Here is a 26,989-nt window from a genome sequence, read left to right on the forward strand (position 1 = left end):
TTGTATTCATCTCCTGACAACCCGGTAAGTATATAAATAGACAGTTAAACATAAATACGCCACCCCAGCCACCCAGTTTCCTTCTCCCGTGGTAACCACTGAGGTGGGGTTTCTTGTAGAACCTTCCACACACATGATACGCAAGAAAGCATACCTGTGAAGGTGTGACATGCAAACACGAGCACGTATGTAGATACAACGTGCAAAAAAGTGCCCGTGCCCAGACACAGTGTGCAAACACAACCACCTGTGTAGACATATGACAGCGAACCAAAGGGCACTAATGCCTTTTTAAGGAAGAGCCCGGACGCTGCACACTTACACTCTCTCCGGACAGTTGTCAGGTTGGTCCAGATATCCTCCGTCCATGACAAATTTCAACACCTGTTCATTAGACAGGCCTTGGTAAGGTTGTTCCGCCAAGCTGGTGATTTCCCAAAGGACCACACCAAAGGACCTGCCAATGACAGTTGAACGTAGTAACAAAGAAGCCATTAAAACACACACACACACACACACACACACCCCTTCTTCGTCTACTAGAATGGGGTTGGCCAGTTCATTCAACAATTCATCCTGCATCCAGAAACGTCTACATTAGTCTCAGTCGGAACACAGGTAGCTGTGCAAGCGTCCTCAGACATGACATCCCCTTCGTTTTCTTGATTACGAGGCTACGAGGAAGGCAGGCTTTAACTGGCCCCCGCTTGCTGGTCACACACAGGGAACGACCCGGGATTCGGGCCCAGCGTTCTGTCTGCCGATCCGTGCGTGCACGACTCACCACATGTCAGAAGAAGTGGTGAAGACCCCGTCCTTCAGGGATTCCGGTGCCATCCACCGCACGGGGAGCAGACCCTTGCCTCCTTTCCGGTAGTAATCCGTTTCATAGATGTCTCTGGTCATTCCGAAGTCTGACAACAAATGGTTCAACATCGTCTTAACTTTCAGCCTGCAGCCCAGGTGTCTCCATCCTCAGGGCCCCACGCCTCGAAGAGCCCGCAGATGGGCTCACCTGCCCCAGGTGTGGGCTCACCTGCGTGGCGGCCAAATCCACCGAGAATGGATTCTGAGGGTACTTAGGGGGATGTGGAGGGAAAGGATGGGCCGCCACGTAAAGGGAAGGAAACGGAAGCACCAAGTGGTAAGGAAGCAATGTTCCGGCCCGCAGCCTGGGAATCCTGTTTCTAGCAACACTTCCTTCCCACCCACGACCTTGCAGGCTTCCCAAACCAAAGCTTTGAGTCTCTGCAGCCAACCTTCTATTCTCCACTAGATGTGGCTCCACCGCTACCCAGTGCCCAGCTCAAAACCCAGGGTCGGGTCCTCTTTTGACCCACCCCCTTTCCTTACACCCGCATCTAAGACACATCTAAGACCTGCCCAGTCTCCTCCCACATTCCCCTCTAGTCAAGCTCTTCTTCTCCATCACTCCGGCCCCCCCCAGGCCCACGGCCACCTCTCCCCTGCAGGACCTTCCCTCCATCTGGACCCTGGCAGCTCACTGCCCAAGAAAAGCTACATAAGGAGGATCGTGCTGTTCCTTGCTCTCCGTGGCTAATGGGGGACGAGGTCTTTCGGGACTATGAGCAGAATGACATCACTTCCGGCTTCCCTTGCTGATATAAGATAACGTCTTCGGGGATCGTAAGTAGACTCGTGTTACTTCTTGCCTTCTAGCCTCCCTCCCCAGGTCTGGCTCCTGCCTCTCTCCCTCACCTCACATCTCACGCTGCTCTACTCCCCTCTACATTCCTTTTATTCCTATCACATCAGCCATCCTTCTGGCCTCCTGGCCTCACATTTGCCATAACTCCCCCTGGCGTGCTGTCACTCAGGTCAATTCATCCTGCAAGTTTTGGCTGAAACGCTGCCTCCCTACAGAGAGAGGCCTCTCCTCACTATCATGGAGCTCTTTATTTCTTTAGGCTTCATTATCTTGTTTATATAAGCATTCTCTTACGGTTCAGCTTGAATTGCCCCATCCAGTAGAACTTTCTGTGGTGATGAACACGGTCTATGTTCACACTGCCCAATACTCGCAGCCACCAGGCTCAAGGGGGCTACTGATCACCTGAAATGTGGCCAGCGGCAGCCACAGGAATACATTTTTAATTCTACGCCATGTAATTTCAACATAGATGGCCACAGGTGGCTGGCGGCTACTGGCGCGGGTAAAGACTGCATGCCGAGGGCAGAAAACCCGTGGTGACTTATCCACCATCACACCTCTCGGCTCCTAGTGCGGTGGCTTCCGCCAACAGGGAACACGAATATGATCCAGAGCCGTAAATGAGCGAGTTCACGAGCAAATGCGGTTCCATCACAGTCTTGAGGTTCAAGCCCTCTTTGCGCTATTGGAAAAGACTGAACTGCTCGGTCTAGACAACTCCTTCCAAAAATCAAACTGGGCCTGGGCCCCGTGTCTCAAAGCAGAAAGCCGGACAAACCTCCAATTTTGACGGTGAAGTCGTGGGCCACCATGCAATTTCGAGCTGCGAGATCCCGGTGCACAAACTTCTTGGCATTCAGGTACGCCATCCCGTCGGCGATCTCCGCCGCCATCTGAATCATCTCTTGCAGAGTAGGGGGAGGGCGGCCAGGGTTATTCTGAGAATCGAAACAGGGGGTCGTGTGTTCAGCAACGTGGGCTCCTGCGGCCGGGAGCGGGTGCCCTGCCGGGTCCCCAGAGGCAGCTCACCTCAGCCTCCGGCCGCAGAGAGCGGAGGTAGCTCTTCAGGTCTCCGTGAACCATCAGCTCCATCACCACCAGCGTCGGCTGGCCTTTGGACACCACCCCCAGGAGGCGGACCTGTGGAGCAAGTGCAGCACGTGGTAGGGTGAGGGTCTGGGGGAAGGTGTCCACTCATCAAGGTGACACACAGCACCCTCTGTGGTGAGCCCTGGTCTGTCTGGCTCAAATGCCAGGGTCAATGCCTTGCTGGGACAGGGGAGTCGGAGGAAGGAGGGAGAATTCGGGACTCAGGGTCTGGTGGGTAGGGGAGCAGACAGACATGCCTACAGACAGCAACAGCCGAGACAGACACTTGGATATCTCCTTGGTGTCTCTGAGCACATAAGGCACGTTCCCACCTCGAAGCCTTTGCACCTGCTGTTCCCTCTGCCTGGCTCTCTGTGCCCTAACAGGTCCACATGGCTCAGTCCCTCCATCCTTAAGTCTTGGCGCAAATACACCTTTTCCCAGTCCTGAATTCCCAGCCCCCTGACTCTGCTCTCTTGTTCCATTCTGCCATAGCATCAGCCCCCAATGTCTTCCCTAAGGAACTTATCGGTTTTAGGGTCTGCCTCCGCGGCTGTACAGGAAGCTCCATCAGGGCGGGAATCCGATGCATCAAAGAGACGAGAAATGAGGCTTAGCACACAGCCGGTCCCCTTAGCACTAGGCTCCAGGCTCCAGGAGAAGGTAAGTGGGAAAGGGTGGGCAGGGATGGGGCGAACACTCATGTGTTTAAGGGTTATAAAGGAGCCAGGAAGAGGGAAGAGACAACATTCTGGAAAGCAACGGGACGAGTCTGGCTCCAGGCAAGGTGGGAGAGGATGAGATTAGAGGAGGGAGAAGGAGGGGGGCCCTCCCCCACACCTTGAGGATACTGCAGAGTGGGGGACAGGCAGGGTCCACACCTAGGGTCCTCCCACCCCGTGCAGGAGGAGGAGGAGGAGGGACAGGGGAGCTGGCACCAGAGGAAGCCTCTGTCTGCTCTGGGGGCAAACGCAGGACTCACCACGTGATGACAGGTGAAGCCCTTCATGACTGAGGCCTCGTTGAGAAACTCGATCCTCTCTCGCAGACTGGCGGACTCGTTGACCGTCTTCACCGCGACGCGGGTCTCCGCCTCGCCCTTGACGATGTCCCTGGCATTGCCCTCGTACACCATGCCGAAGGAGCCCTGCCCCAGCTCGCGCAGGAGAGTGATCTTCTCCCGAGGCACCTCCCACTCGTCCGGCACATACACAGAGCAGGGAAACACTACTCCTCACTTATCTACACAGCATCCTTGACAGACCCCTGGGGGCCCCCCAGCCAACCTCCCACCTGAGCACCCCTGGCAAACATTCGTTAAGTGATTTCTGTGGTCCAGAACCTGTGCCAGGCACCGAGCGTAGAGCCGAGGACAGGACAGGTGTGGGTCCCTGCTCTCACAGAGGGGGACAGCAGAGGCTTGGGAAGGAGCCACTGTCAGCCCAGGGTCCTAGCCGGTAAGTGCCGCACCGAGCCTGCCTCCACATCCTTTCTGTCTGATCTCAGAGCCTCCTGGGTCGGAGGCTGTGGTCTCTGCAAAGGGCCCAGGGGATGGGGACAACTCCGCCTGCCAACCACCGGCATGTGAATGAACCCATCCAGGACCACCCAGCACCAGCTGATCCCCAGGCAGGCTGCAGCCATGTGAATGAGCCCGGATGAGATCAAAGGATTTGCCCAGCTGATCAGACCACAGGTGGCGGACCCACCAAACTGTGTGCTAATAAAGGGAGGTCGTCTTAAGTCACTAAAGCTGGGGTGGTTTGTTACACAGCCAACGATTTGCAGATGAATGCACAAAGACCTCATAAGAAAAGCCGAAATGGTTCCTGCGTCCTCTGCACCCGTTACAGGCTGAATACACCCATGACTTCATTCCTGGAGGGAAGCAGGGCGGTAGGGTGGAGAGGCAGCCCCGAGGTTCAGCTTCCCCACCTCCGGTGTGCGGTAACAATGCCGTCGCCCGCGTTCGTTCCCTCCCGCTCCCGTTCCCGCCGCACAGTTCCACCTGGAATGACCACTAGTTTCTCTGTCGTGACGCTTTGGCATCTAGGCTCTCGACGGCCCTAAAGGGGCTGCCCCTCCCCAGGGCGGCCAGTTCCTAGAGACAGTAAGTGACCTGCCAGTGAGTATACCTTCTGTATGCAAAACAACTAATCCAGAGCCCAAACCATAACCCCTCCCTCTGTGAGGCCCGCACCCTCTGGGCTCTATCCCCTTCCCCTGATCACCCAGGGCCAGGCCCTACACCCCAGAACCCACGGAAATCATTCAAATTAGCCAATCCTCAGTCTTCCCCCGCCTTGCCACGCCTCCCCAAGAAACCACAATAACGGTTCTTGTCCGCGTTCTTTCCATGCTCCCTCTGCCTCTTGCCCGACCCCGGAGCTCCCCTGTGCGGTGCTGCCCCCCCGCCCCCCGTGCGTGTCTTATCAGACCTGATTAAAACAAATCCTGCGGATCCTTAAAAGCATCACCCCTGTATCCCAAGGCAGTATCCTTGGGATCATCGACAACACTCATGCCTTGAAAGTCACTTTTTCTGCTTTTTGCTGCATGAAGCACTTTGGAAACTTGTCCTGCGGCAGATGCTTTCCCCTCTGATGGAACAAGCAAGCCTCATCTCTAGGGGCTGCCCGATGCCCTTTGGTACAATCACGGGAAACACAGGTGTCGGTCCTACGTGACTACCAGATCAGCATCACATCTGTGTTCAGGTGCCACCAACAGCGGATGTGTCCCTGCCACACATACAGCCTCCTGTTCACCCCGTTTTATCCTTCATTCTTGTCTTCCCCACCCCGACCCCCAATGTCTCACTCTGGCTTCTGACTCCCACCTGCCAGTTTGGACGGCAAGTCCGTACATGGCTCTCTGGCTCTGACCCTCGGCGCGGTCTCGGGCACAGGCCGCAGATGCCACAACCCCACAGCTGGGGCACCAGATTCTCAGCCTCCCAGCCCTGCTAGATCAGCCCATCCAAAAGGCGCCAGACAGCAGGTGTCCAGCTGCTCCCAGCAACGGGGTCTCCGCAGCCAGGGACAGGTCTCCAGTGAGCGAGAGGGCTCATCTCAGCCTCCCAGGGTATCAACCCCCGACTTCCACTGGACAGTAATGGGAAAGGGCACTGCAAGGCAGGATTCCGGCCACCCAGAGGTCAGGGGATGGTACTCACCATCACTGGCACTGAGGTACTCAGGGTTTGAAGAAGCATACAGCGGCCCCAGTGGGCCATCCGGCTGCCTGGAAGGGAAAAAGGAAGACATTCCAGCTTGGTATTCTGACGAGGCCTTGGGTCACTCGCAAGGGGGTTACGAGCTCCCCAGTGCAAACGGCAACCCTTACCAGCAGCATCAGTGTAATAATCCTGGATGCAGTCTGGGGTTATGAACGGAAACCCATCAGATGGCTACTGAAGTGCATCAACATGGAACCATCAGCTGTAACTCATGGGCGTCCACGGGACACCCAAGAGCCACTCACCCCTTGCTGTTCTCATCCCAGCTCACGAGAAACAAGTGTTACATTTTCAGGAAATTTGAGAGCAGGTTGTTAATACAGCCATCATTTAAAGTTACAGGGCACAGGTTTACAATGAAATAAAACGATATCAAAAGGAAACTCACCATTTCCTCATTATCTTACTATCATCCGTGACCGTCTGCAGCTTGAAATTGGCCACGGTAGGAATATTTACGTGATAGAAACAGGAATGATACAAACCAAGACTTGATCTATTGTTCTGTTGTTTGTGCAGGCTTAAGAAAGTGATGGCAAAAATGTTACCAATGCCGATTAAGCTTCAAAGTCTGTCAGCGCTGGGGCGCCTGGGTGGCTCAGTCGGTTGAGCATCCGACTTCAGCTCAGGTCGTGACCTCTCTCGGTTCGTGAGTTCAAGCTCCGTGTCAGGCTCTGTGCTGACAGCTCAGAGCCAGAAGACTGCTTCGGATTCTGTGTCTCCCTCTCTCTCTCTCTGCCCCTCCCCAGCTCTCTGTCTCTCTCAAAAATAAATGAACATTTAAAAATTAAAATTAAAAAAAAAAAAAGTCTGTCATCTCCACAGTCATGATATTGCAAACAGAAAAAAAAAAAACTTAAGAAAATGTTCCTCTGTATTTATGAATTATTACCTGATTGACTGAAGTCACTTGTTCATTGAACCCATACACCTTATTTCATTTTTACCTTACTCTTTTTTTTTTTAATTTTTTTTTTTTTTAACGTTTATTTGTTTTTGAGACAGAGACAGAGCATGAACGGGGGAGGGTCAGAGAGAGGGAGACACAGAATCCGAAACAGGCTCCAGGCTCTGAGCTGTCAGCACAGAGCCCGACGCGGGGCTCGAACTCAGGGACCGCAAGATCACGACCTGAGCCGAAGTCGGCCGCCTAACCGACTGAGCCACCCAGGCTCCCCTACCTTAGTCTTAAATGAAAACAAAATATCAACCAACATCCAGGTTGGAACTATACTCATTCATCACTTGCAACCATAGGTTGGCTATAGATACAAAGGTTCAGGGGGAAAAAATCAACCAAAACATTCGGTGAGAATCAACCAGCTAGAGGGAATTTATGGTAACAAGCAATGTATATTGTGTTATGATCACTGCCTGTAAATTGCATGCTATGCACATCCCTATGACAGTAAAACTTATAATAAACTTAGATACAGCTCTCTCTGTATCTAGGCACACTTTCTTTTCTGGAGAGCTAGTTTTTAACCATTTACCAGCACACCATTGTACCCACCTCTTTCTCAGGAATAGATAAATACTTCCAATCACAACACTGAAGAGAAAGACAAAGATGAGAGGCCCGATGATAATTTTTGCAATGTTCGATGGGACATCTACTGAAATAGAGTAAGAAAACATATGTTTCGCACCAAAATGTATTCACATCACAAATCACACCTATGCCTGTAATGGCGGGCCACACACACCTGCCCCCTCTCTTGTCCCCGAGCCTCTCTGCCGGTCTCCTGGGCCGTTCTTTTCCAGTCATCTTGAATTGCCAGTTGGCTCCATGGGGCTGGGCAGTGGGCTCAGAGGCCCTGACCTCCAGACCACTGCCCACTGCCTTCTCCCTCCCCCCCAGCCCAGGGCCAGCTTCACAGGCACGTAAGCCTGGCCATCACCCAAGTCCCCACACTTGGAAGGGCCCTGCTCCTTAACACTCTGCTGTCGCCATCTTGAAAGTCTTAATAATTTGTAAGCAAACGGTCTTGCGTTTTCATTTTACAGAAATGAAATTTTAATTTGCCCCACAAATTAAATAGCCTATCTTAATCCCAACAGCACCTCCGGCAGACGAAGATTTCACCAGGAAGTGCCCTGTGTGTGCTAGGGGGTCTTGCCCAAACTATCCTTTTAAATCGACCGAAGAAACGTTCTGTTAAACTTGCACGTGAGGCCCAGTTGTCTGCAATTATAAACACGCCCGTGTATTCAGACTCTCCCGAGCCGAGAAAAATGGGTTCTAAGGAATCAGGGAGGGAACCGGGTCCCTGGGCTCCTCAACATCCACAGCGGTATACTGAACACTTACTAAAAGTACCCGGCGCGATCTGAAGAGCTTTGCACCAGTGTTTTTATTTAATTGTCACATAAGCCGAAGTGGGAGGTGCCGCGACTGAGGCCAGTTAACAGACCGGGAAAAGAGGCTCAGAGACTGGAGGCGGGTCTTGCCCCAAATCCCAGAGCCCAGAGCCCAAATCCACGGCGGGGCAGGGATTTCAACCCGGGCGATCTGAGTGAGTTCTTGACCACTACTCCACGCTGCCTTCGGCGGCCAGCGCTGCCCCGAGGCATCCTGTCTTCCTGTACTGTACCCTTCCCTGAATTGGCAGCGAACTGCCTCATCCCCCCTCCCACAGCTCCTGGCCACAGAAAGTCTCCATGAATATCTGGTGGCCGAACGGGCCATGAGAGATGGACACCTACTGGTCACATGCAGGTGAAGGTCTGCATGTCCCTCCTTCCTGTCCCTTTTTCCTTAGGAACAGGGGAGCTGGAGGCCACCAAGTGGCCAGGACTCACAGTGTCTCAGGACATAATGGGAGAGGCAGGCTGCACCCCGCCAACCCCACCTCTGCTTCCTGGACACCACGGTCGGGCTCACACTCCGATTCCAGTGGCCACGGGAACCAGGGTGAAGAAACGGAAATTTAAGAACTCTTGCTCTGAGTCACAGAAGGGGAAGGTCAGCCCCTGGGGGTGAGCGCCTCCTTAAAATCTGCACCTTGCTTGCTTGTTATAAAATAAAAAATCACTCAGGGTGCCTGAGCGGCTCAGTCAGTTAAGTGTCCACCTCCTGATCTCAGCTCAGGCCGTGATCTTAGGGTTCGTGAGTTCGAGCCCTGTGTCGGGCTCTGGGCTGATAGGGCAGAGCCTGCTTGGGATTCTGTCTTTCCTTCTCTCTGCCCCTCCCCCACTTGTGCATTCTCTATCTCTATCTCTCTCTCTCAAAATAAGTAAACTAAGAAAGAAAGAAAGAAAGAAAGAAAGAAAGAAAGAAAGAAAGAAAGAAAGAAAGAAAGAAAGAAAGAAAGAAAAGGAAGGAAGGAAGGAAGGAAGGAAGGAAGGAAGGAAGGAAGGAAGGAAGGAAGGAAGGAAAAAAAGAAGGGAAGAAAGAAAGAAAAAAGAAAAGAGAGAAAGGAAGAGAAAAGGAAGTTAGGAGGAAAGGAGGGAGAAAAAAATCCTTTTTAAGTAATCTACTGTGTTAGTCATGTAACTCTCCAGACTTTTTGCTATCTCTAGTAACGCTGGGCTACCTTTCCTTGAGCATGTATCTTTTTTGGACATCCCTGATAATTTCCTCAGGATAAATTTCTAGAACCAGAACTGTTGGCTCCGATAGAGCTTTAACAAAATATTTGATACGTATTAATAAAGAACATCTATGTGTCTGCTCTCAGACAACGCTAAGCACTATAATTAAAAAGCAGAGGAGGGTACTTGTTGTGCTGAGCACTGGGTGTTGTATGGAAATGATGAATCACTGAATTCTACCCCTGAAACCAATATCGCACTGCATGTTAACTAAAATTGAAATTAAAAAATATATATATTCATATTAAAATATATTTACATATTTATGTTTATATAATATGTTTATATTTAAAAATATATATTTGTATTTTTAACAACCCAGAAACAAAAAGCCTTACCAATTTGATAAGTTAAAAATTACGTTTTGTTTTAATTTGCTCTTGGGGGGGGGTGTGGTTTTGAGGTTGGACTTTTTTCCTTATATCTTCTATCTTTTCTATTTCTTTTTAAATTGGCTATTTATGTTCTTTGCATATTCTTGTGTGTGTGTGTGTGTATTACTCATATACTATATGGATATTCATTTGATAGTAACTCTTTGTCAATGATGTTACCAATGTTTTTCCCACTTTGATATTTTCCTTGGAATTTTATGCATGGCATCCCTGGTTCTTAAGAGAGAGACCCCAAATCCTTGAGCTGACCTGGGTAACAGGAAGTGTCTTTGTTATTGACGAGCCCCTGGGAACATACCTGAGCTTATGCTACGAGATGGGCTGACCCAGGACTGGGGTTGGTCACCAGCAGACCAAGCATGTGATCAGAAGGCTGGGACTTGAGCCAGCCTGACCTCCAGAGTACGGAGGGGCCGGGGAAGGACTTCTATCACACAACCAACGATGTGATTGGTACCGCCTGCGTAATGCAACTCTCAGCACCTTAGCTCAGAGGAGCTTCCTGGCTGTGAAGACAGCCACATGCCAGGAGGGTGATGCAACACGTCCTGATTCCAGGGGGAGGAGACACAGCTCAGTGTCCTGGACCCTCTCCTATGTGTCTCTTCATTTGCGTGGTCCTCACCTACAGCCTTTATAAGAAAACCGTCCTTGTAAGATGGCACTTGCCTGAGTTCTGTGAGCTGATCCAGCAGATGATTGAATCTGGGGGGGGGGGGGGCATGGGAAGCTCTGAGTTTGTTGCCAGTTGGCCAGGAGCGTGGGGGGCTTGGAGAACCCCCAACTTGCATCTGGCTTTGGAAGGGAGGGCAGTCTTGCTGGGAACCCTGCTCCTAAGCCGGCAGGGTCTCTGTGAACTCTTACCAGGCAGCATCAGATTCACCGTGTAGCCCTCCCAGCTGGGGTCAGGATGCTTCTCCCCGCCCTGACCCCGGCCAGAGCCTTCCCACTCTCCGAAGTCCACCATGCCTGGGGTGTGAGAATCCAGCCAGCCAAGCAGAAGGCTTGTCTCACTCCTCCCACCCAAGCTCCCGCTCCTCCTGGTCTAGAATCTCCCCTCCTTCCAAGTTATTTGTTTGTTCACTCATTCAAGTGTCTGGGCTCCTGCCATGCATCTCAGGATAACCTTCCTCTTTTGTTCCCACTTGTACATTCTTCCAGGTCTTGGTCAAGATGTCACCACCTCCAGGAAGCCTTCCCTGATCAGCTCAGCCTTCCCCACCCTCCCACCTTACTGTGCTCACCCAGGGGCAGCACTTACTGCCTGCACATCAAGAGCACATCTGAGACCAAGTAGGTGAGTTCCCCCATCCTCCCTTGGAGGACACAGCCCATCTAGAAACAAATACTGAGGGGCGCCTGGGTGGCTCAGTCGGTTAAGCATCCGACTGCAGCTCAGGTCATGATCTCATGGTTCATGGGTTTGAGCCCCGTGTCGGGCTCCATGCTGCCAGCTCGGAACCTGGAACCTGCTTCGGATTCTGTGTCTCCCTCTCTCTCTGCCCCTCCTCTGCTCACACTCTGTCTCTCTCTCTCAAAAGTAAATAAACATTAGAAACAAAAACTGAGACCCTAGTAACAGGAGCTAATGTGTTAATCAGACATGCCCTGTGCCAGCCACTTGGCATTCATAATGCCACTGAAACCTCCTTTTGTTTCCAGGGGGATCCTCTTATTATCCCACGGTCAGATGAGGAAGTGCAGGCTCAGAGAGGGCAAGCACCCTTCCCAGGTCACACAGTAGCAGCCGACAGACCCAGAGGTCAAGTCCAGGGCCGGCAGGTGTAGCCACTTCCCCGACCATCCTCTGAGACGTTCCCCAGAGCAGACCCAGCCAGAGTTGCCGTGCACACTTACAATAGTCTGTCACATAGAAATAAGTGGCTTCTGTCCAGGAGCCGTTGCCCGCCAGGGAGGTGGCCCGAACTCGCACACTGTAATTCCCCGGCGGCAGCCCTCGCAGCCTGCAGCCCCGCTCCAGAGCAAAGTGTCTACGGGAGACACAGAGGTGCAGCTCCTGGAAGACAGGGGAGGAGAGAGGGCAGGTGTGGGGGGTGTCCATCCCCTGGCAGGAATGTCAGAAATGACACAGAGGAGGGGCGCCTGGGTGGCTCAGTCGGTTAAGGATCTCATGGTTCGTGAGTTCGAGCCCCGCGTCGGGCTCTGCACGGACAGCACGGAGCCTGCTTGGGATTCTGTCTCCCTCTCTCTCGGCCCCTCCCCTGCTCTCTCTCTCTCTCTCTGTCTCTTTCTCTCAAAATAAATAAAAATGAACTTAAAGAAAAAAAGAGATGACACACAGTGAGTAAGGAACAATCACTGGGCAACACACGTGAGCGACATTAGGAACCTCGGAATCTCAGCGCCCCAGTTCTTGGGATAAGGAAGCAGACACAGAAGCTATCGTTACCGATGACCCTTCCTGAGCCACAAGCCAAGCATTTGACCTGGATCGTGTCATTTCCTTCTTACCCCACCAGGGCTTAGCCTCTTGTTACAGACAGGAAACAGAGGCTTCGGGGCAGAGGTCGGCAAACTTCGGCTATAAAGGGCCAGACGGTCAATGTGTATGGCCTCAAGAGGCCACTCACTGTGACCCACTCAACTCAGCAGCCAGGGACCGCTCCCAAATCAGTTCGCGTCTGTCCACAGACAGGCGTGGCTGCGTGCCCACGGAGCCTGGTGGACGCTGAACGCCGGACTCCACGTTAAGTGGACACGCGTCATGACGTTACTCTTCTCTCGATGTTTGGAATTGTTTTCCCCAACCATCTTAAGACGTGAAAGTGATTCTTTGATCTCGGGCTGTACAAACAGGCGTACAAAAATAGTGGGCCGACCCCTGGTTGAAGAGACAAAATGCTGTGGGGAGGGGGGGGGATCTCGTGGCTGGTAAGTGGCAGGACCAATCCTTCAATCCAGAACCATCCGGCTCCCAAACTCTACAAAACCACCGTGGGACGTTGTCACCAGGCCTCCAGAAAGTCCGAGAGGGCCAGGAAAGAAAACACCTACATCACCTAAATCGAATTTCAGGCTTTGCCCCACACCCCCTGGTCTCAGAACCAAACACATGCATGGGCTTAATGTCTTAAGGACAAATTTTAAAGCTCCTTCCTTCCCAGGGTGCAGCCTTTTGATTTGATTTGATTTGATTCATTGTACCATTACTAAAAGAGTTGGGATCTACCCAAATCTCTGAAAACAGAGAGGAGGTAAGTAAAGCATACACACCCCAGTGATAACCACATAAACAGAGATCAACCCCGAGCTTACTGGGAGAGGTACGAGGCTCCCTGGGAAAATGAGACCATGAAACCTGCACGCATCGGGCCAAATATTAAAAACTTTCCAAAACAGCTCCAAGTTAATAGTGCATGCAGAGAGCTGGACTGGAAAATTTTAGCGGGGAGAGAAAGAAATGTAAAAACCCCCGTGCTTATCATGTGACAATAACAGCAAGAAAACAGATCGGGCCGGATCAGGCTGGCGGCAGGGGCGGGGGCTCTGGTCCAAAGGTTCTTCCAAGTAGGATGAGTCACCAAGTAGAAAGGGACAAATAAGCAAATATAGAAACCAAAGGTAGCTGCTATCCGGGACAAAGGGGAAATGCATCCTCCACGACCGGCCACGGACCCCAGGCACTGCAAGGGGTGTGCTGGAAGGAACCAGAAGCTTCAGGCAGCTGTCTCCACAGACACCAAGAAACAAAAACAAAAAGCGAGACAGGACACAAAAACCTGATAAAGAGCAAAGAAGCCAATGACGTAAAAGTCTGTGCGAACAAGAAGAAAAGCTCAAAACTGAAAGATACTGACGCAAAGGAAGGAGCCCGCCACCATGAAAAATCCATGCTCCTCCCTGGCAGGGGTGGTCCTTGGGGCCAGGGTCTCCCGGGGCGGAGAGGGGACACGGTAAGAGGGTGAATGACTTGGATTCAAGGCCCAAGGAGACAGAGATTCAAGAATGATGCAGCTGGGGGTGATGTCAGCTATTCAACTAGCAAATACAAAAAAATCCCCCAAAAAACAAAAAAGAAAAAAGAAAATGACCTCCCACCAAATGCCGGAGAGAATTTTGCAGGACTGGCAAAATCATACCATAACAGTATAGATGGTGTTTAAAAAAAAAAAAAAAAAAAAAAAAAAGTTTTACATTATTTTCTCACTTGATTTTTTTTAAAACATTTATTTTTTTTTTAAATTTTTTTCAACGTTTATTTATTTTTGGGACAGAGAGAGACAGAGCATGAACGGGGGAGGGGCAGAGAGAGAGGGAGACACAGAATCAGAAACAGGCTCCAGGCTCTGAGCCATCAGCCCAGAGCCTGACGCGGGGCTTGATCTCACGGACCGCGAGATCGTGACCTGGCTGAAGTCGGGCGCTTAACCGACTGCGCCACCCAGGCGCCCCAAAACATTTATTTATTTTTGAGAGAGAGACAGAGCATGAGCAGGGGAGGGGCAGAGAGAGAGGCAGACACAGAATCCGAAGGAGGCTCCAGGCTCCGAGGTGTCAGCACAGAGCCCGACGCGGGGCTCAAACTCACAAACCGCGAGATCATGACCTGAGCCGAAGTCAGACGCTTAACCGACTGAGCCACCCAGGGGCCCTGTATTTTCTCACTTTATTAAAGCAATGCAAGGTAATAAGGGAAAATGTTGGAGATAATCCACCATCTTGTCTATGAAAAGGTTTTTGTATTTTTTTTAATGTTTATTTTTGAGAGAGAGAGAGAGAGAGAGAGAGTGTGTATGAGCAGGGGAGGCGGGGGCAGAGAGAGGGAGACATAGAATCCGAAGCAGCCTCCAGGCTCTGAGCTGTCAGCACAGAGCCCAACGCGGGGCTCAAACCCACAAACTGTGAGATCACGACCTAAGCCAAAGTCAGACGCTTAACCCACTGAGCCACCCAGGCACCCCTAAAAAGGTTTTTTAAAAGATGGTTGTAATCTCTCAGTCTCTCTTATTTTTCCCCGTCTCTCTGTTCCCATAAAGGGCAAATGGGGCCAATTTGTCTGGGATTGGTGTGGGGCCATGTGGGGCAGAGGCTCTGGTGGGGATTCGCAGTGGGGATTCCTACTGGTGACCGCTGGGCTCCAGGAACAGGGGAGGCGATCCAGCCACAAGAAGCTGGGAGAATTTAGGGTTAGGTCCAATGCCAACAGGGTAACCGACTGCCTCAGTTTACCCAGGACCAAGGGCTTCCTAGAATGTAGGTAAACTCCAGGCAAATGGGAAAAGACTCAGAGCAGCAAGAAGAAAATCAAGGAGGGACTGCGTTGCAGATATCTTGCTCACTGCACAGAATCCACATTCTCTTCCTCGCTGCCAGCAACATCCCCAACTTCCTTGGGAAGCCGCACCTCCCCCTTGAGGGGCTCTTGTCTGCCACCCTCAACCCCACCCCGGTTCCAGGACTGACCCTAACTGCCTGCAGCTGCCCCAAGCGGAAGAGCCCCATGGGTTCGGGGAAGAACACAAAACTCAGGCCCAAATGAGCCATCCAAGAAAATGCAAATCGCGGCCACGGTGAGATACCATTCACACGCACCAGCATGGCTCTTCTCCGAAAGATAGCCCAGAACAAGTGTTGGCCACCAATGTGGAGAAACTGGAACCCTCAGACACTACTGATGGGGATAGAAAATGGTGCAGCCCCTTTGGGAAAGAGTGGGCATTTCCTTTAAAAGTTAAATGCAGACACGGGGCGCCTGGGTGGCTCAGGCAGCTGAGCGTCTGACTCTGGCTCAGGTCACGATCTCAGGGTTTGTGGGTTCGAGCCCCATGTCGGGCTCTGTGCAGACAGCTCGGAACCTGCAGCCTGCTTTGGATTCTGTGTCTCCCTCCCTCTCTCTCTCTCTCTGCCCCTTCCCCACTTGTTGTTCTGTCTGTCTCGCTCTCAAAAATAAACATAAAAAAATGTTAAGTTAAATGCAGAGTTAGCACAGAACCCATCCCTTGATATGCACCCAAGAGAACTGAAACCATACGTTCACACAAAAACTTGCACATCAGTGTTCTGACCAACATTATTCACAATGGCCATATGGTGGAAACAACCCAAATGTCCATCTACAGATGAGTGAATAACAAAATGTGGTCCATCTATCTGAAACCAGTAACAAAAGGCCATATATGCTATGATTCATTTATAGGAAGTACCCAGAACAGGCAAATTCACAGAAACAGAAAGCAGAGAACAGGCTGGAGGGGAGGCAGGGAAGATTGGGGAGGGGGAGGGGGGGAGGGTCTTTTTAGGGTGATGAAAATACTCTGAAATGGGTCATGATGATGGCTGTACAACTCTGTGAACTACCAAAAACCACTGAATTGTAGGGGACCCTGGTGGGCCCAGTCAGCAAAGTGTGAGACTCTTGATTTCGGGGTGTAAGTCTGAGCCCCATGCTGGGTGTAGATGTACAGATTACTTAAAAACCTAAAAAATCCTTTCAAAAACCCGCCATTGAGTTGTAGCTCTTAAACGGATGTATTTTATGGTATGTGACTGGAACACAGTAAAGCTATTATAAAAAATTTTTTTGAAAAGGAAAAAAAAGAAGAAAAAAAAAACAAAAACAAAAACAACCTTCATGCCCATGCCTGACGTTATGGCTCCCAAAACTAAAAATACTGTCTGGCCATTGAATTGGAGGGTGTGATGCTACGTGAAATTAAGTCAATTAGAAAAAGATAGAGATCGTATGTTTTCACTCATATGTAGAACTTGAGACACTTAACAGAAGACCATGGGGGAGGGGGAGGGGACAAAATAGTTCCAAACAGACAGAGAGGGAAGCAAACCGTAAGAGACTTTTATTTTTATTATTTTTTTTTCACTTGAACTGGTATTTCTTTTCTTTTTTTTTCTTTTTTTTTTTTTTAATAATGTTTACCTATTTTATTATTTTTGAGAGACAGAGACAGAATGCGAGTGGGTTAGGGGCAGAGAGAGAGGGAGACGCAGAATCTGAAACAGGCTCCAGGCTCTGAGCCGTCAGCACAGAGCCCAACATGGGGCCCGAACTCAGGGACCGTGAGATCATGACCTGAGCCGAAGTCAGCCGCCCAACCGACTGAGCCACCCAGGCACCCCGTAAGAGACTTTTAAATATAAAGAACAAACTGAGGGTTGATGGGGAGGTGGGGGAGAGGGGAATGGGTGGTGGGCATTGAGGAGGGCACTTGTCAGGATGAGCACTGCGTGTTGTACGTAAGCGATGAACCACGGGAATCTACTCCCGAAACCAAGAGCACACGGTATGCACCCTGCATGTTAGCCAATTTGACAATAAATTAGATTTAAAAAATGATAATAAATTTTAACATTTCTCCATTAAAAAAAAAAAAAAAAGATGAAGGAAAGAAAATGACCTCTGACCTAAGTTGTTGTCCTCAACTGTAGACGGTTGACTCCAGAGCCCAACAGTCTGGATTTAAGTGCTGCACATGTGACCCTGACCAACTCCACTGGCTGCTCCGCTGTCCACGCTTCTGGCCGTAAGCGGAGACACTAACGGATCCCACCTGGCCGGGTCACCGTGCAGTTTGAATGGATGATTGCAAAGGACTCAGCGCAACGTCTGGGACAGGGGAAGGGCTCAGTCAAAGCCAGGGAGGTGACGTGATTTCTCTGAAGACACACAGTAAAGGGGAGAACTGTCCCCGGTCAGAGGCAAGCCCCAGCCAGGGCATCTCCCAGCAGGAGCAGCCCCCGAGCCCTTCTGGGGACACAGATCTACCCCCACGGTATTACAGGCGTGGCTTAGAGCAGGGGCTGGCCAATTCCGGCCCACTGTTTCACGGGTCTTGAGAGGCACGGTATTACATGCGTTTGACATGTCTGAAATGGGGATGCGTCTGAGAAGCCGCACCAACTTACAATGAGACCCGGCAGCATCTTTTTCTTTTTCAGCAGCCCACAAAAATAATGGGGTTACCCAATCCTGTCTCAGACGTGATAAACTATGATAAATGAGACACGCCTGTGTGTAAAGCGCTTAATATGTGTGTAAAGACACGCAGCGAATCCTTGGCTACTTTTTTGATCTCCTGAGATTCCACATCTTGTGCGGTCACCCATCACCCTGCCCGGTGTCTGGGTGTAAACAAAAAGTTACTTATTGGGGCGCCTGGGTGGCGCAGTCGGTTAAGCGTCCGACTTCGGCCAGGTCACGATCTCGCGGTCCAGGAGCTTGAGCCCCGCGTCAGGCTCTGGGCTGATGGCCCGGAGCCTGGAGCCTGTTTCCGATTCTGTGTTTCCCTCTCTCTCTGCCCCTCCCCCGTTCATGCTCTGTCTCTCTCTGTCCCAAAAATAAATAAATGTTGAAAAAAAAAATTAAAAAAAAAAAAAAAAGTTACTTATTAAGGTTCGACGTGTTTTCTCCCCAGTCTCAGGTAACTCTGTCTGAAGTGAAATGGGTCTCCTGTCCCCCTGAAGGACAGAGCTGAAAAAGCAATGTGAGAGACTGAGAAAATAAATGAGTTTGTAGACTGGCATTTCTATCCCACCTCCCTGGAAAGCTATAAATCAAGGCTTTGAGTCCTAACGACAAAGCATCGAATAGGAGAAGCCTTGGGCTAAAATTTAAGAAGAAGGGGGTGGGGCACCTGGGGGGCTGAAACATTGGTTTCAGCTCATGTCGTGATCCCTTGGTGGGTTCGAGCCCGAGTGCTGGCAGCTTGGAGCCTGCTTGGGATTCTCTCTCTCTCTTTCCCCTTCCCCCATTTGTGCTATTTTTGTCGCTCTCAAAATAAATAAATAAACTTTTAAAAAAAAAGACAAAGGGAGTACCAATGACAGCTCGGAAGCACATGTCCAAGCATCAAGGGTCTTACCTCATCACCATACCGTCGGTAACTCACTTCATACAGCACGATCAATCCATTGGGTTCTTTAGGCTCTTGCCACATCAAGTGAACCACGTTGTTCTCGAAGATTTCATGGGTCACAGGGCCAACAATGTCGTCCGCCTTGGCTGTAAGGAGCAGGGGTTAGAGGCAGGCACCTGACCTCTGGATCAAATCCCACCCCCACCGCCCCCAGCTGAGCAACCTCAAGCCACTCGCGTAACTTTCCCATGTTCCATTCGCCATGTGGGAGAAGGGACACTTCAAACTCACTTTGTAGGACCGTCCACATATCTATCTATCCATCTATCCGTCTATCTCATATCCCACTGGTTCTGCTTCTCTGGAGAACCCTGATTAATACAATACGCATATGCATTTCTTAATTTTACTTTATTTCCCTTATGGCTGTGTGCATTTGCTAGTTTCCATAGTGGCTACGTATGACTCGTGTAATCAAAAATAATAGTAAAAGCCGGGGCGCCTGGGTGAGTCAGTCAACCACCCGACTTTGGCTCAGGTCATGATCTCAGTTTCGTGAGTTCCAGCCCTACATCAGGCTCACTGCTGTTAGTGCAGAGCCCGCTTCAGATCCTCTGTTTCCCCCCCCCCCCGCACCTCCCCCACTCATGCTCTCTCAAAAATGAATAAACATGAAAAAAAAATAATAATAAAGGCAAATACCAATGGACCCTCAGGGCATTATGCTAAGTGAAATAAGCCAGGCAGAGAAACACAAATACTGTATGACCTCACGCATATGCGGAATCTAAAAAAAGAGAACTCACAGAGAACAGAGACCAGAATGGTGGTTACCAGGGGCTGGGGAGTAATGCAAAGATATTAGTCAAAAGGGACAAACTTCCAGCTTCGGAGATGAATTAAGTGGTAGAGACGTAACGCATAGCATGGTGACTACAGTTAACAACACTCTAGTACCTACTCTGAAGCTGCTAAGAGAGTAGACCTTAAGTGTTCTCACTACGAAAGAAGAAATGGCAATCACGTATTGTGATGCAGACATCAGCTACCCCTCTGGTGGTAATCGTCCTGCCATACGTACGAGTATCAAATCAACACACAGGTACACCTTCAAATTACACAATGTTGTATGTCAACTGTAGCTCAACAAAGCTGGGCACAAATACAAAATGATAGGGCTGCCTGGGTGACTCGGCTGGTTAAGCGTCTGACTTGGGCTCAGATCACAATCTCGTGGTTCGTGAGTTCGAGCCCCATGTCGGGCTCTGGGCTGACAGCTCGGAGCCTGGAGCCTGCTTTGGATCCTGTGTCTCCTTCTCTCGCTGCCCCTCCCCTGCTCACGCTCTCTCTCTCTCTCTCTCACTTCAAAAAGAAATAAAACTATAAATAAGTAAATAAAAATAAAAATAAAAGGGGCACCTGGGTGGCTCAGTCGGCTGAGCGCCAGACTTCGGCTCAGGTCATGATCTCACAGTTCGTGGGTTCACGCCCCGCGTCAGGCTCTGTGCTGACACCTCGGAGCCTGGAACCTGCTTCGGATTCTGTGTCTCCTCTCTGTCTGACCCTCCCCTGCTTGCACTCTGTCTTTCTCTGTCTCTCTCTCTCTCAAAAAGAAGTAAACACATAAAAAATTTTTAAAATAAGTAAACTAAGAAACGATGAAGGCAAATCCGCTCCAGCAGGCAGAGGGCTTCAGCCTGGGGCTCCGGGCACCACGATGCGCCCACCACCCACCTTCGGGCATGGTCCTGGCGCTGACGTAGGCAGCCACGCTGCACCTCTCCTCGGGGGCATCTTGGTTGCAAGCCTGCAGCTCGATGCGGTAGCCGGTGAAGTGACGCAGGCCGGAGATGACCAGCGACTCTTTGTTCACCACCTTCTCGAAGGGCTTGTGCTCTTCCGGGCTCGTGGGCACGCTGCTGGAAGTGTTGGGGAAACCAGGCACCGTGGGCACGGCGGCCGTCACGTTCCCAGCGTCGGCGAGGGCCCTGCGCTTCCGCGACGGCCTGTCATGACAGCAGGGCACAGGCGGTCACACGATCCCCATGTTTAAAAAAAGAAAACCGTGGACGCTGGAGCATCAAAGGCTCAAAATCAAAGACCGCGGTGCAGCGGAGATGCGAGCAGGCACACAGATGAAATGCAGGTTGCCAGGAGTTACAACCTGGAGCGGCTGCCCTCGGGGTGAGGGGGGAGCGGGGCGCCCCAGGACCACGAGCGGCAGCCCCACACCAACATTCCCCTTGCATGTGCTTGATTTCAGGTTTTCACTGTGCAGATGGCTCAGCCACCCAGGCTCAGTGTTAAGTATAAGATGCCCGAAGCATGTGAGAGTCTAGCTTTTCGGGAACCCTGTCACACAGCATGGACCCAACAGCTCCAACTACCGGCCAGCTTCAGCAGTGTAAACGGGAAAAATGCATCTTCTAGATCTTATTTTCCATTTAGGGCGTCTGCATAATACGAGCGACTAATTTTTCATTCTTGGGTTAAAGAAAAAAAATCTTACCACTCAAGTTGGTAAGGGGAACTCCAAAAAAAGCCCCCCAAAACAAAAAAAATGCAGTCGACACACGTTTTCCCATTTAAGAGGATATAAGAAATAAACACAATTGCCTAAAAATTTATAAACACACACCAAACAAAAGCATAAAGAAAATTCAAATTATTCACCATCCCACCGTCCGCTGTTTCCTGTGGGCAATTTTTTTTTTTTCTGGAAATATTATGTGCAGGTATAAAGAAAACCGAGCTGGCTTTATGACCCTTTGTTCGCTTCTTGTATCGGACACATTCCTCAAATACTTTCCTTCGAACATAATGCCTTAAGTACTGAGCACAAATTTTATGATTTTTTCTTTTTCAACGTGAAGGTTTCCCCCTCCTTGCTACCCAAGTACTGCCTGCTCATGGCAGAAAACTTGGAACACTGGAAAATATTCAATTGGATGCATGAGCCAGAATTTACTAACCGTCCTCCTATGTTACCTAATACAGACCTACCTCATGGTATTACATTTTTGCATCACTGTGTTTCACAAGATACGGCTCTTTTAAAGATTGACGGGTTGGGGCGTCCCCGTATCAGGCAGGTGTACTGGCACCATTTTTTTGCCAACAGCGCTTCCTCACTTTGTGTCTCTGTGTCACCTTTGGGTGATTCTCATCATGGTATGTTTCAAAGGTTCTCAGTATTCTTATATTTGTTACGGGGATCGGTGATCAGTGCTTACTACTCGCGGAAAGCCCACACGATGGTTTGCGTCTTTTAGCAAGGTTTGTAAATGAAGGCGTGTCCGTCGTTTTGTCAGACATAATGCCCTTGCACATACCCAACAGACTACAGTGTGGTATAAACATAACATTTACATTGCACGGAGAAACCAAAAAATTCACGTGACCTGCTTTATTGCGATATCCGTTCACCACGGGGGTCTGGAACCAAACCCACAATGCCCCTGAGGCATGCCTGCGTAAGTGTCCCAGGTCTTTTTTTTCTTTTCTTTTTTTTTTGTTTTTGTTATTGTAAATATTGCTTCAATAGATCGTTGTCTGATTGTCTTATTAGATCCTAAAAGTAGACTCTTAGAAGAGAAATCACTAGGCTGTATCTGTTCATCCCTATGGCGAAACTGCTCTCCAGGAGCTTTGTATTGACCTGGGGTCTCCCCAGCAGCCCCTCAAAACTGCACCTCAGGACCACCACATCAATACTGAGGGTTACAGGGTTTCCTGGGGTTTCGTTTCGTTTCAGATTTTGAACCAAGAGACTCCATATTTTTTTTTCATATTCTGTTTTTATAGTCTAACTATTGCTAGTATACCTACTGGCTTTTTGTTTATTTACATTGTAACTTTCTTTCCCAAACTCTGCTCTAAGAGCGTCAGAGTTGATATTCTTGGGTTTTCAAGGAACACACTAGAAAAAGAGTCAGCAAACTCTTCCTGCAAACGCTAGAAAGTAAATATTTTGGATTTTGTAGGACACACGGTCCACATCTCTACTCAACTTTCAATGGCTTTCCAGCTATTGTGGCTTGGAAGCAGCCATAGACAAAATATAATCAGATGGGTGTGGCTGCATTCCAATGAAACCTCATTGACAAAAACGGGCAGCCAGCCTGCACACCGTAGCTTGTCTACCCCTGCCCTAGGCTATCCGCACACACAAGTGACCTTATTTCCCACAATCCATTCTTTACTATTCTAATTTCTATTTTGTATCTTATTGCATTGGCTGGATACCCAGGAAAATGTTAATTAGTAACGATGACAAAGAGCTTCCTTCTAACTATAACTGGGAGAGTTTCAGTACAATGTTACCTCGGCTGTTGGTTTCATCTAGATAATATTTACCTTGTAGCAGAAGCATTCCACTCCTACTTTTATGCGAGGCCTCTTCTTGTTTCCCTCAGTTAGAAATTTTTTTTTAATGTTTATTTATTTTTGAGAGAGACAGAAACAGAATGCAAGTGGGTTAGGGGCAGAGAGAGAGGGAGACACAGAATCGGAAGCAGGCTCCAGGCTCTGAGCTGTCAGCGCAGAGCCTGATGCGCGGCTCAAACCCACGAGCCGTGAGATCATGACCTGAGCCGAAGTCGGATGCTCAACCGACTGAGCCACCCAGGCGCCCCTCAGTTAGGAATTTTTAATTAATACTGTTGAATGAGATTATCATACGATTTTCCTCTTTGGACCTCTTGATGAATTATCCTATCTCCTGATCATAAACTATCATCACATTTCTGAGTTAAACAAAATTGTCAGCATGCTGTTTCAATCAGGACATATGGATCTAAAGTCTCACGTTAGCTGGTCCTGGGGTTTCTGTTAATGTAGCATCTTCATCTGTGTCTGCTAAGGGGTATCATGTTAGTTTCATAAAACACCTGGAAAGAGTTCCATAGATTGGTATGCTCTGAGAAGTTTCTATATTACAGCAAATAGCTGCTCTTTCAGAATTTCAAGTAACTCACCTGTAAAACTCTCTGGGTCTAGGGCCTTTTTGTGACATAATTTTTTTAAGGTTTTGACTTGCAATTTTTAGTCATTTTCCAAGGTTATTAGAATATTTAATTTTTTCCACTTCTAGAATCAGATGAAATTAAAACTTCCCTCTTCACCAAAAGCTTCAAGTTGAAGAACGCAACACTGTCCAGGAAAGTCAACATGAAAATCTTCCTTCGACCCTAGTTTTCTGTCTCCTGCCTTACTTCTAATTATTTGTGATTTTCATCCTTAGATTTACAAGTTCAGCGATCTTGATTTCCCCTCCCCTACAATTTGTATTTTCACCTTTTTAAGTTGTTTCTTAACTTCCAAAATCACTGAAGGCTACTAACTTGCATCGATGCCCAGTGTTGGCGATATTCTACGAGTTCAAGGTATGTGATACTCTCATTTCCACTCTTGTCCAAATGGACTTTAATGAAAGTCTCTCCACGTCTGCTTCTCCCAAAAGGTATCAAAGTGATTGACTTTCAATCACCAGGAAGTTCTCTGCTCAAATGCTTGAGGTCAATTTTTAATCTTTACCATAGTCAGAAAATGCGTGGTCAGAAAACGAACCCTCCTTGGGGGCGCACGTGTTATGATTTTCTGTTGGGTCAAAAGACCAGTGAAATTCTTGGGTGAAAACCAAAGATAGACCCATGTCAGCAAGATTGAGAACACTTCCATCCAGGCACAAACGGGTCAGCTGACCAGGACGCTGGTGCCTCGTGAGTAACTACTGAGAAATGGGTGTCTGAACAATGGGAAACAAGGAAGGTTCTCATCAAATGAGCTGAATGTATACACAGTGGCTCCCCTTTACCCGCAGTCTGGGCCCTCAGTGTCCACTGCCTACACACCCCACAGGCTCACACTGGTCCCCTGGTCACTGCTCAGGGACAAGTGCGCTCCTGGCGTTGTGAGCCCAGAGACCAGAGATGCCGCTCAACACCCCACCATGCACAGGGCGGGCCCCACAATGGACAGCGATCTGGCCCTAAATGTGAGTACATCTGAGCTTGAGAAACCTGGGTCTGGACCAAAGCCTCAAATTTCTAGGCCTTTCTTTTCTATAGATTATATTCCAAGTGGCCACTAGAGGTCAGACCAGGGCCACGCACCCATGCCCGAAAATAAACAAGGGAACCCACTGTGAGGCAATGAAATCCCTCCACATGGCCCTGATCTGCCTTGCTAGCCTCCCCTCTGGTCTCCCCCTGCCCCCAAAGAGCCCGTGACTCATCCTGAGGCCCTGCCCTGCCCTGGCATCTCTCTGCCTGTCCTCAGTGGGGTTCTGTGATACGGCACACCTCTGCTCACGCCCGCAATCCTGCACCTGTTACCCCAGATCAAAACGCTCTGTCTACACCGTAGATGTTGAGAAATTAACCTTTAGCAGGTGGATGCATGGAGGGGGATGTGTGGCATCTCAGAGGTACCCACAAATTACCCCCTCCCTCGTGTGCGTGTGTGTGTGTGTGTGTGTGTGTTTGTTGTTTTTTTTTTTTTTTAAGTAAACTCTGTGCCCAATGTGGGGTTTGAACTCCCGACCGGGAGATCAAGAGTCGCATGCTCTACGGCCTGAGCCAGCCAGGCGCCCCTTGGTTCTGTGTTTTAGTAAGAGTGTGTTAGTGAAGATTTTTTTTCCTGACATTCATGTCCAGATCCCATTTCGGGGTGAAGGCAGCTGACGTAAGGACTCATGAAGCCTCTAGTAAGGGCAGAGCAGACTGTCACATGCATCAAGCCACAGAAGCCCCTGGAGTCTCAAAGGCACACAGCATGCTTCCTGCCCTGTCTGGCCGGCTGGCCCTGCACCGAGAAGCTGCCAGTGGCCGCGCAGACATTCTGCAGGTGAGTCATACCTACTGTCCTCAGCACCAGGGCTTGAAAAGGATTTTCTGTGAAAACAAAACCAACCACTTTGAGGACAGACAGAACTCCTTCAGAGAGACCTCTTCCTTCCGACACTCTGAGAGCCACGCTTCCTCCGAGCAGACCAAGGGCGCCCTGCCCTTCGCCATGGACCACCCATCCCAACGCCCGAATCACATCTTCTCCAGCAGGTGCAGAGAACACAGAAAGGGGGGCGGGGGCAGGAATCAGAGAAAGTACCCGCCAGAGACCCGGCCAGCCGGGATCCCCCTCGGATGTCAAACTTGATCACATTTAAACATCACAGGTGACTCCGGCCGTTGGCTCGAGCCCGGCAGCGTTTTGTTTTTAACCAGTAAAAGAGTAGCTGCCTCATTGCCTGGGCTGTGCCATGAAGCGCTCTTTTGGACTCAGGGTCACCGAGGAAAAACACAAGAAAGAATTTTTTTTTTTTTTTTAATGTCACACCTCGATGGTTCTGGGGACACATCTATTTGTGTGAGGAGCGACGGCAGCCATTTGAAAGGAGCCGTTTTAGAGTCTTCCTTTATCCCAGTGTCAGCATTTTGGGGTTTCGATCCACTTTGGAAATGGCCCTGTGCCTCAGATATTTCTGGGCACCCCATCTGCCGAGGTCTGTAAGGGGAGTGAGGGAGGACGTGGCTCACAGCCTACGGTCGCTCACTGGCTGCCGTAACCTGGGGCAGAGGACTCTCCAGCTGAGAAACCCAGGCTTTGGATCCAAAAAAGAGGAAGCGACTGGGGGCCCCTGGGTGGCTCCGTCGGTTGAGCGTCCGACTTCCGCTCAGGTCATGATCTCACGGTGTGTGGGTTCAAGCCCCGCGTCGGACTCTGTGCTGACAACTCAGAACCTAGAACCTGCTTCCGATTCTGTGTGTGTCTCTCTCTCTGTCCCTCCCCCATTTGTGCTCTCTCTCTCTCTCTCTCAAAAATAAATGAAGTGACTGCAAAGAGTCACGAACCCGTGATGCACGCAGCACTGCTGGTGTTAGGGGGGTGGAGGCAGGGATACTGTTTGTCATCCCCTAGCACACGGGACGGCCCCACGGCAAAGGAGGGAGCTGGCTCCAAATACCGAGAGTGTCAAGGCTGAGAAGCCTGGGTGACTCACATGCTCTCGCCGTCCTAGGAAATAGGAACCGTGATTATCTGCACTTGCCGGACAAGTAAGCCTGAGGCCTCGAAAGAAACGTGCCATGTACCTAAATGTCTCTGCAGACAGCTGACTAGCCTCGAGTCATTTTCGCTGCAAACCCTCTCACATCGGATGGGATGTCAATAA

At 50.0% G+C, this 26,989-nt stretch overlaps 1 protein-coding gene across 5 annotated transcripts in view; it reads right to left on the minus strand.

Annotated features, from left to right (window-relative positions):
• Positions 1-26,989, minus strand: part of INSR (insulin receptor) — a 139,444-nt gene that overhangs the window by 6,972 nt on the left and 105,483 nt on the right. For 2 of the 5 annotated variants that reach the window (XM_086681314.1, XM_086681305.1), the window contains exons 11-21: positions 25,677-25,712; positions 20,554-20,825; positions 18,826-18,965; positions 11,846-12,005; positions 7,513-7,615; positions 5,937-6,004; positions 3,744-3,988; positions 2,702-2,812; positions 2,451-2,610; positions 785-914; positions 323-457 (exon numbers count right to left, since the gene is read on the minus strand). In XM_086681314.1, the coding sequence (XP_086537440.1) occupies positions 323-457; positions 785-914; positions 2,451-2,610; positions 2,702-2,812; positions 3,744-3,988; positions 5,937-6,004; positions 7,513-7,615; positions 11,846-12,005; positions 18,826-18,965; positions 20,554-20,825; positions 25,677-25,712 (1,560 nt within the window). The remainder of the gene's footprint in view (positions 1-322; positions 458-784; positions 915-2,450; positions 2,611-2,701; positions 2,813-3,743; positions 3,989-5,936; positions 6,005-7,512; positions 7,616-11,845; positions 12,006-18,825; positions 18,966-20,553; positions 20,826-25,676; positions 25,713-26,989) is intronic. The other 3 variants (XM_086681306.1, XM_086681311.1, XM_086681307.1) reach the window with 3 other exon arrangements.

Source organism: Puma concolor, chromosome A2 (assembly GCF_028749965.1).
Source record: "Puma concolor isolate L17-30 chromosome A2, mPumCon1.1.hap2, whole genome shotgun sequence".
NCBI classification, from domain to species: Eukaryota; Metazoa; Chordata; class Mammalia; order Carnivora; family Felidae; genus Puma; species Puma concolor.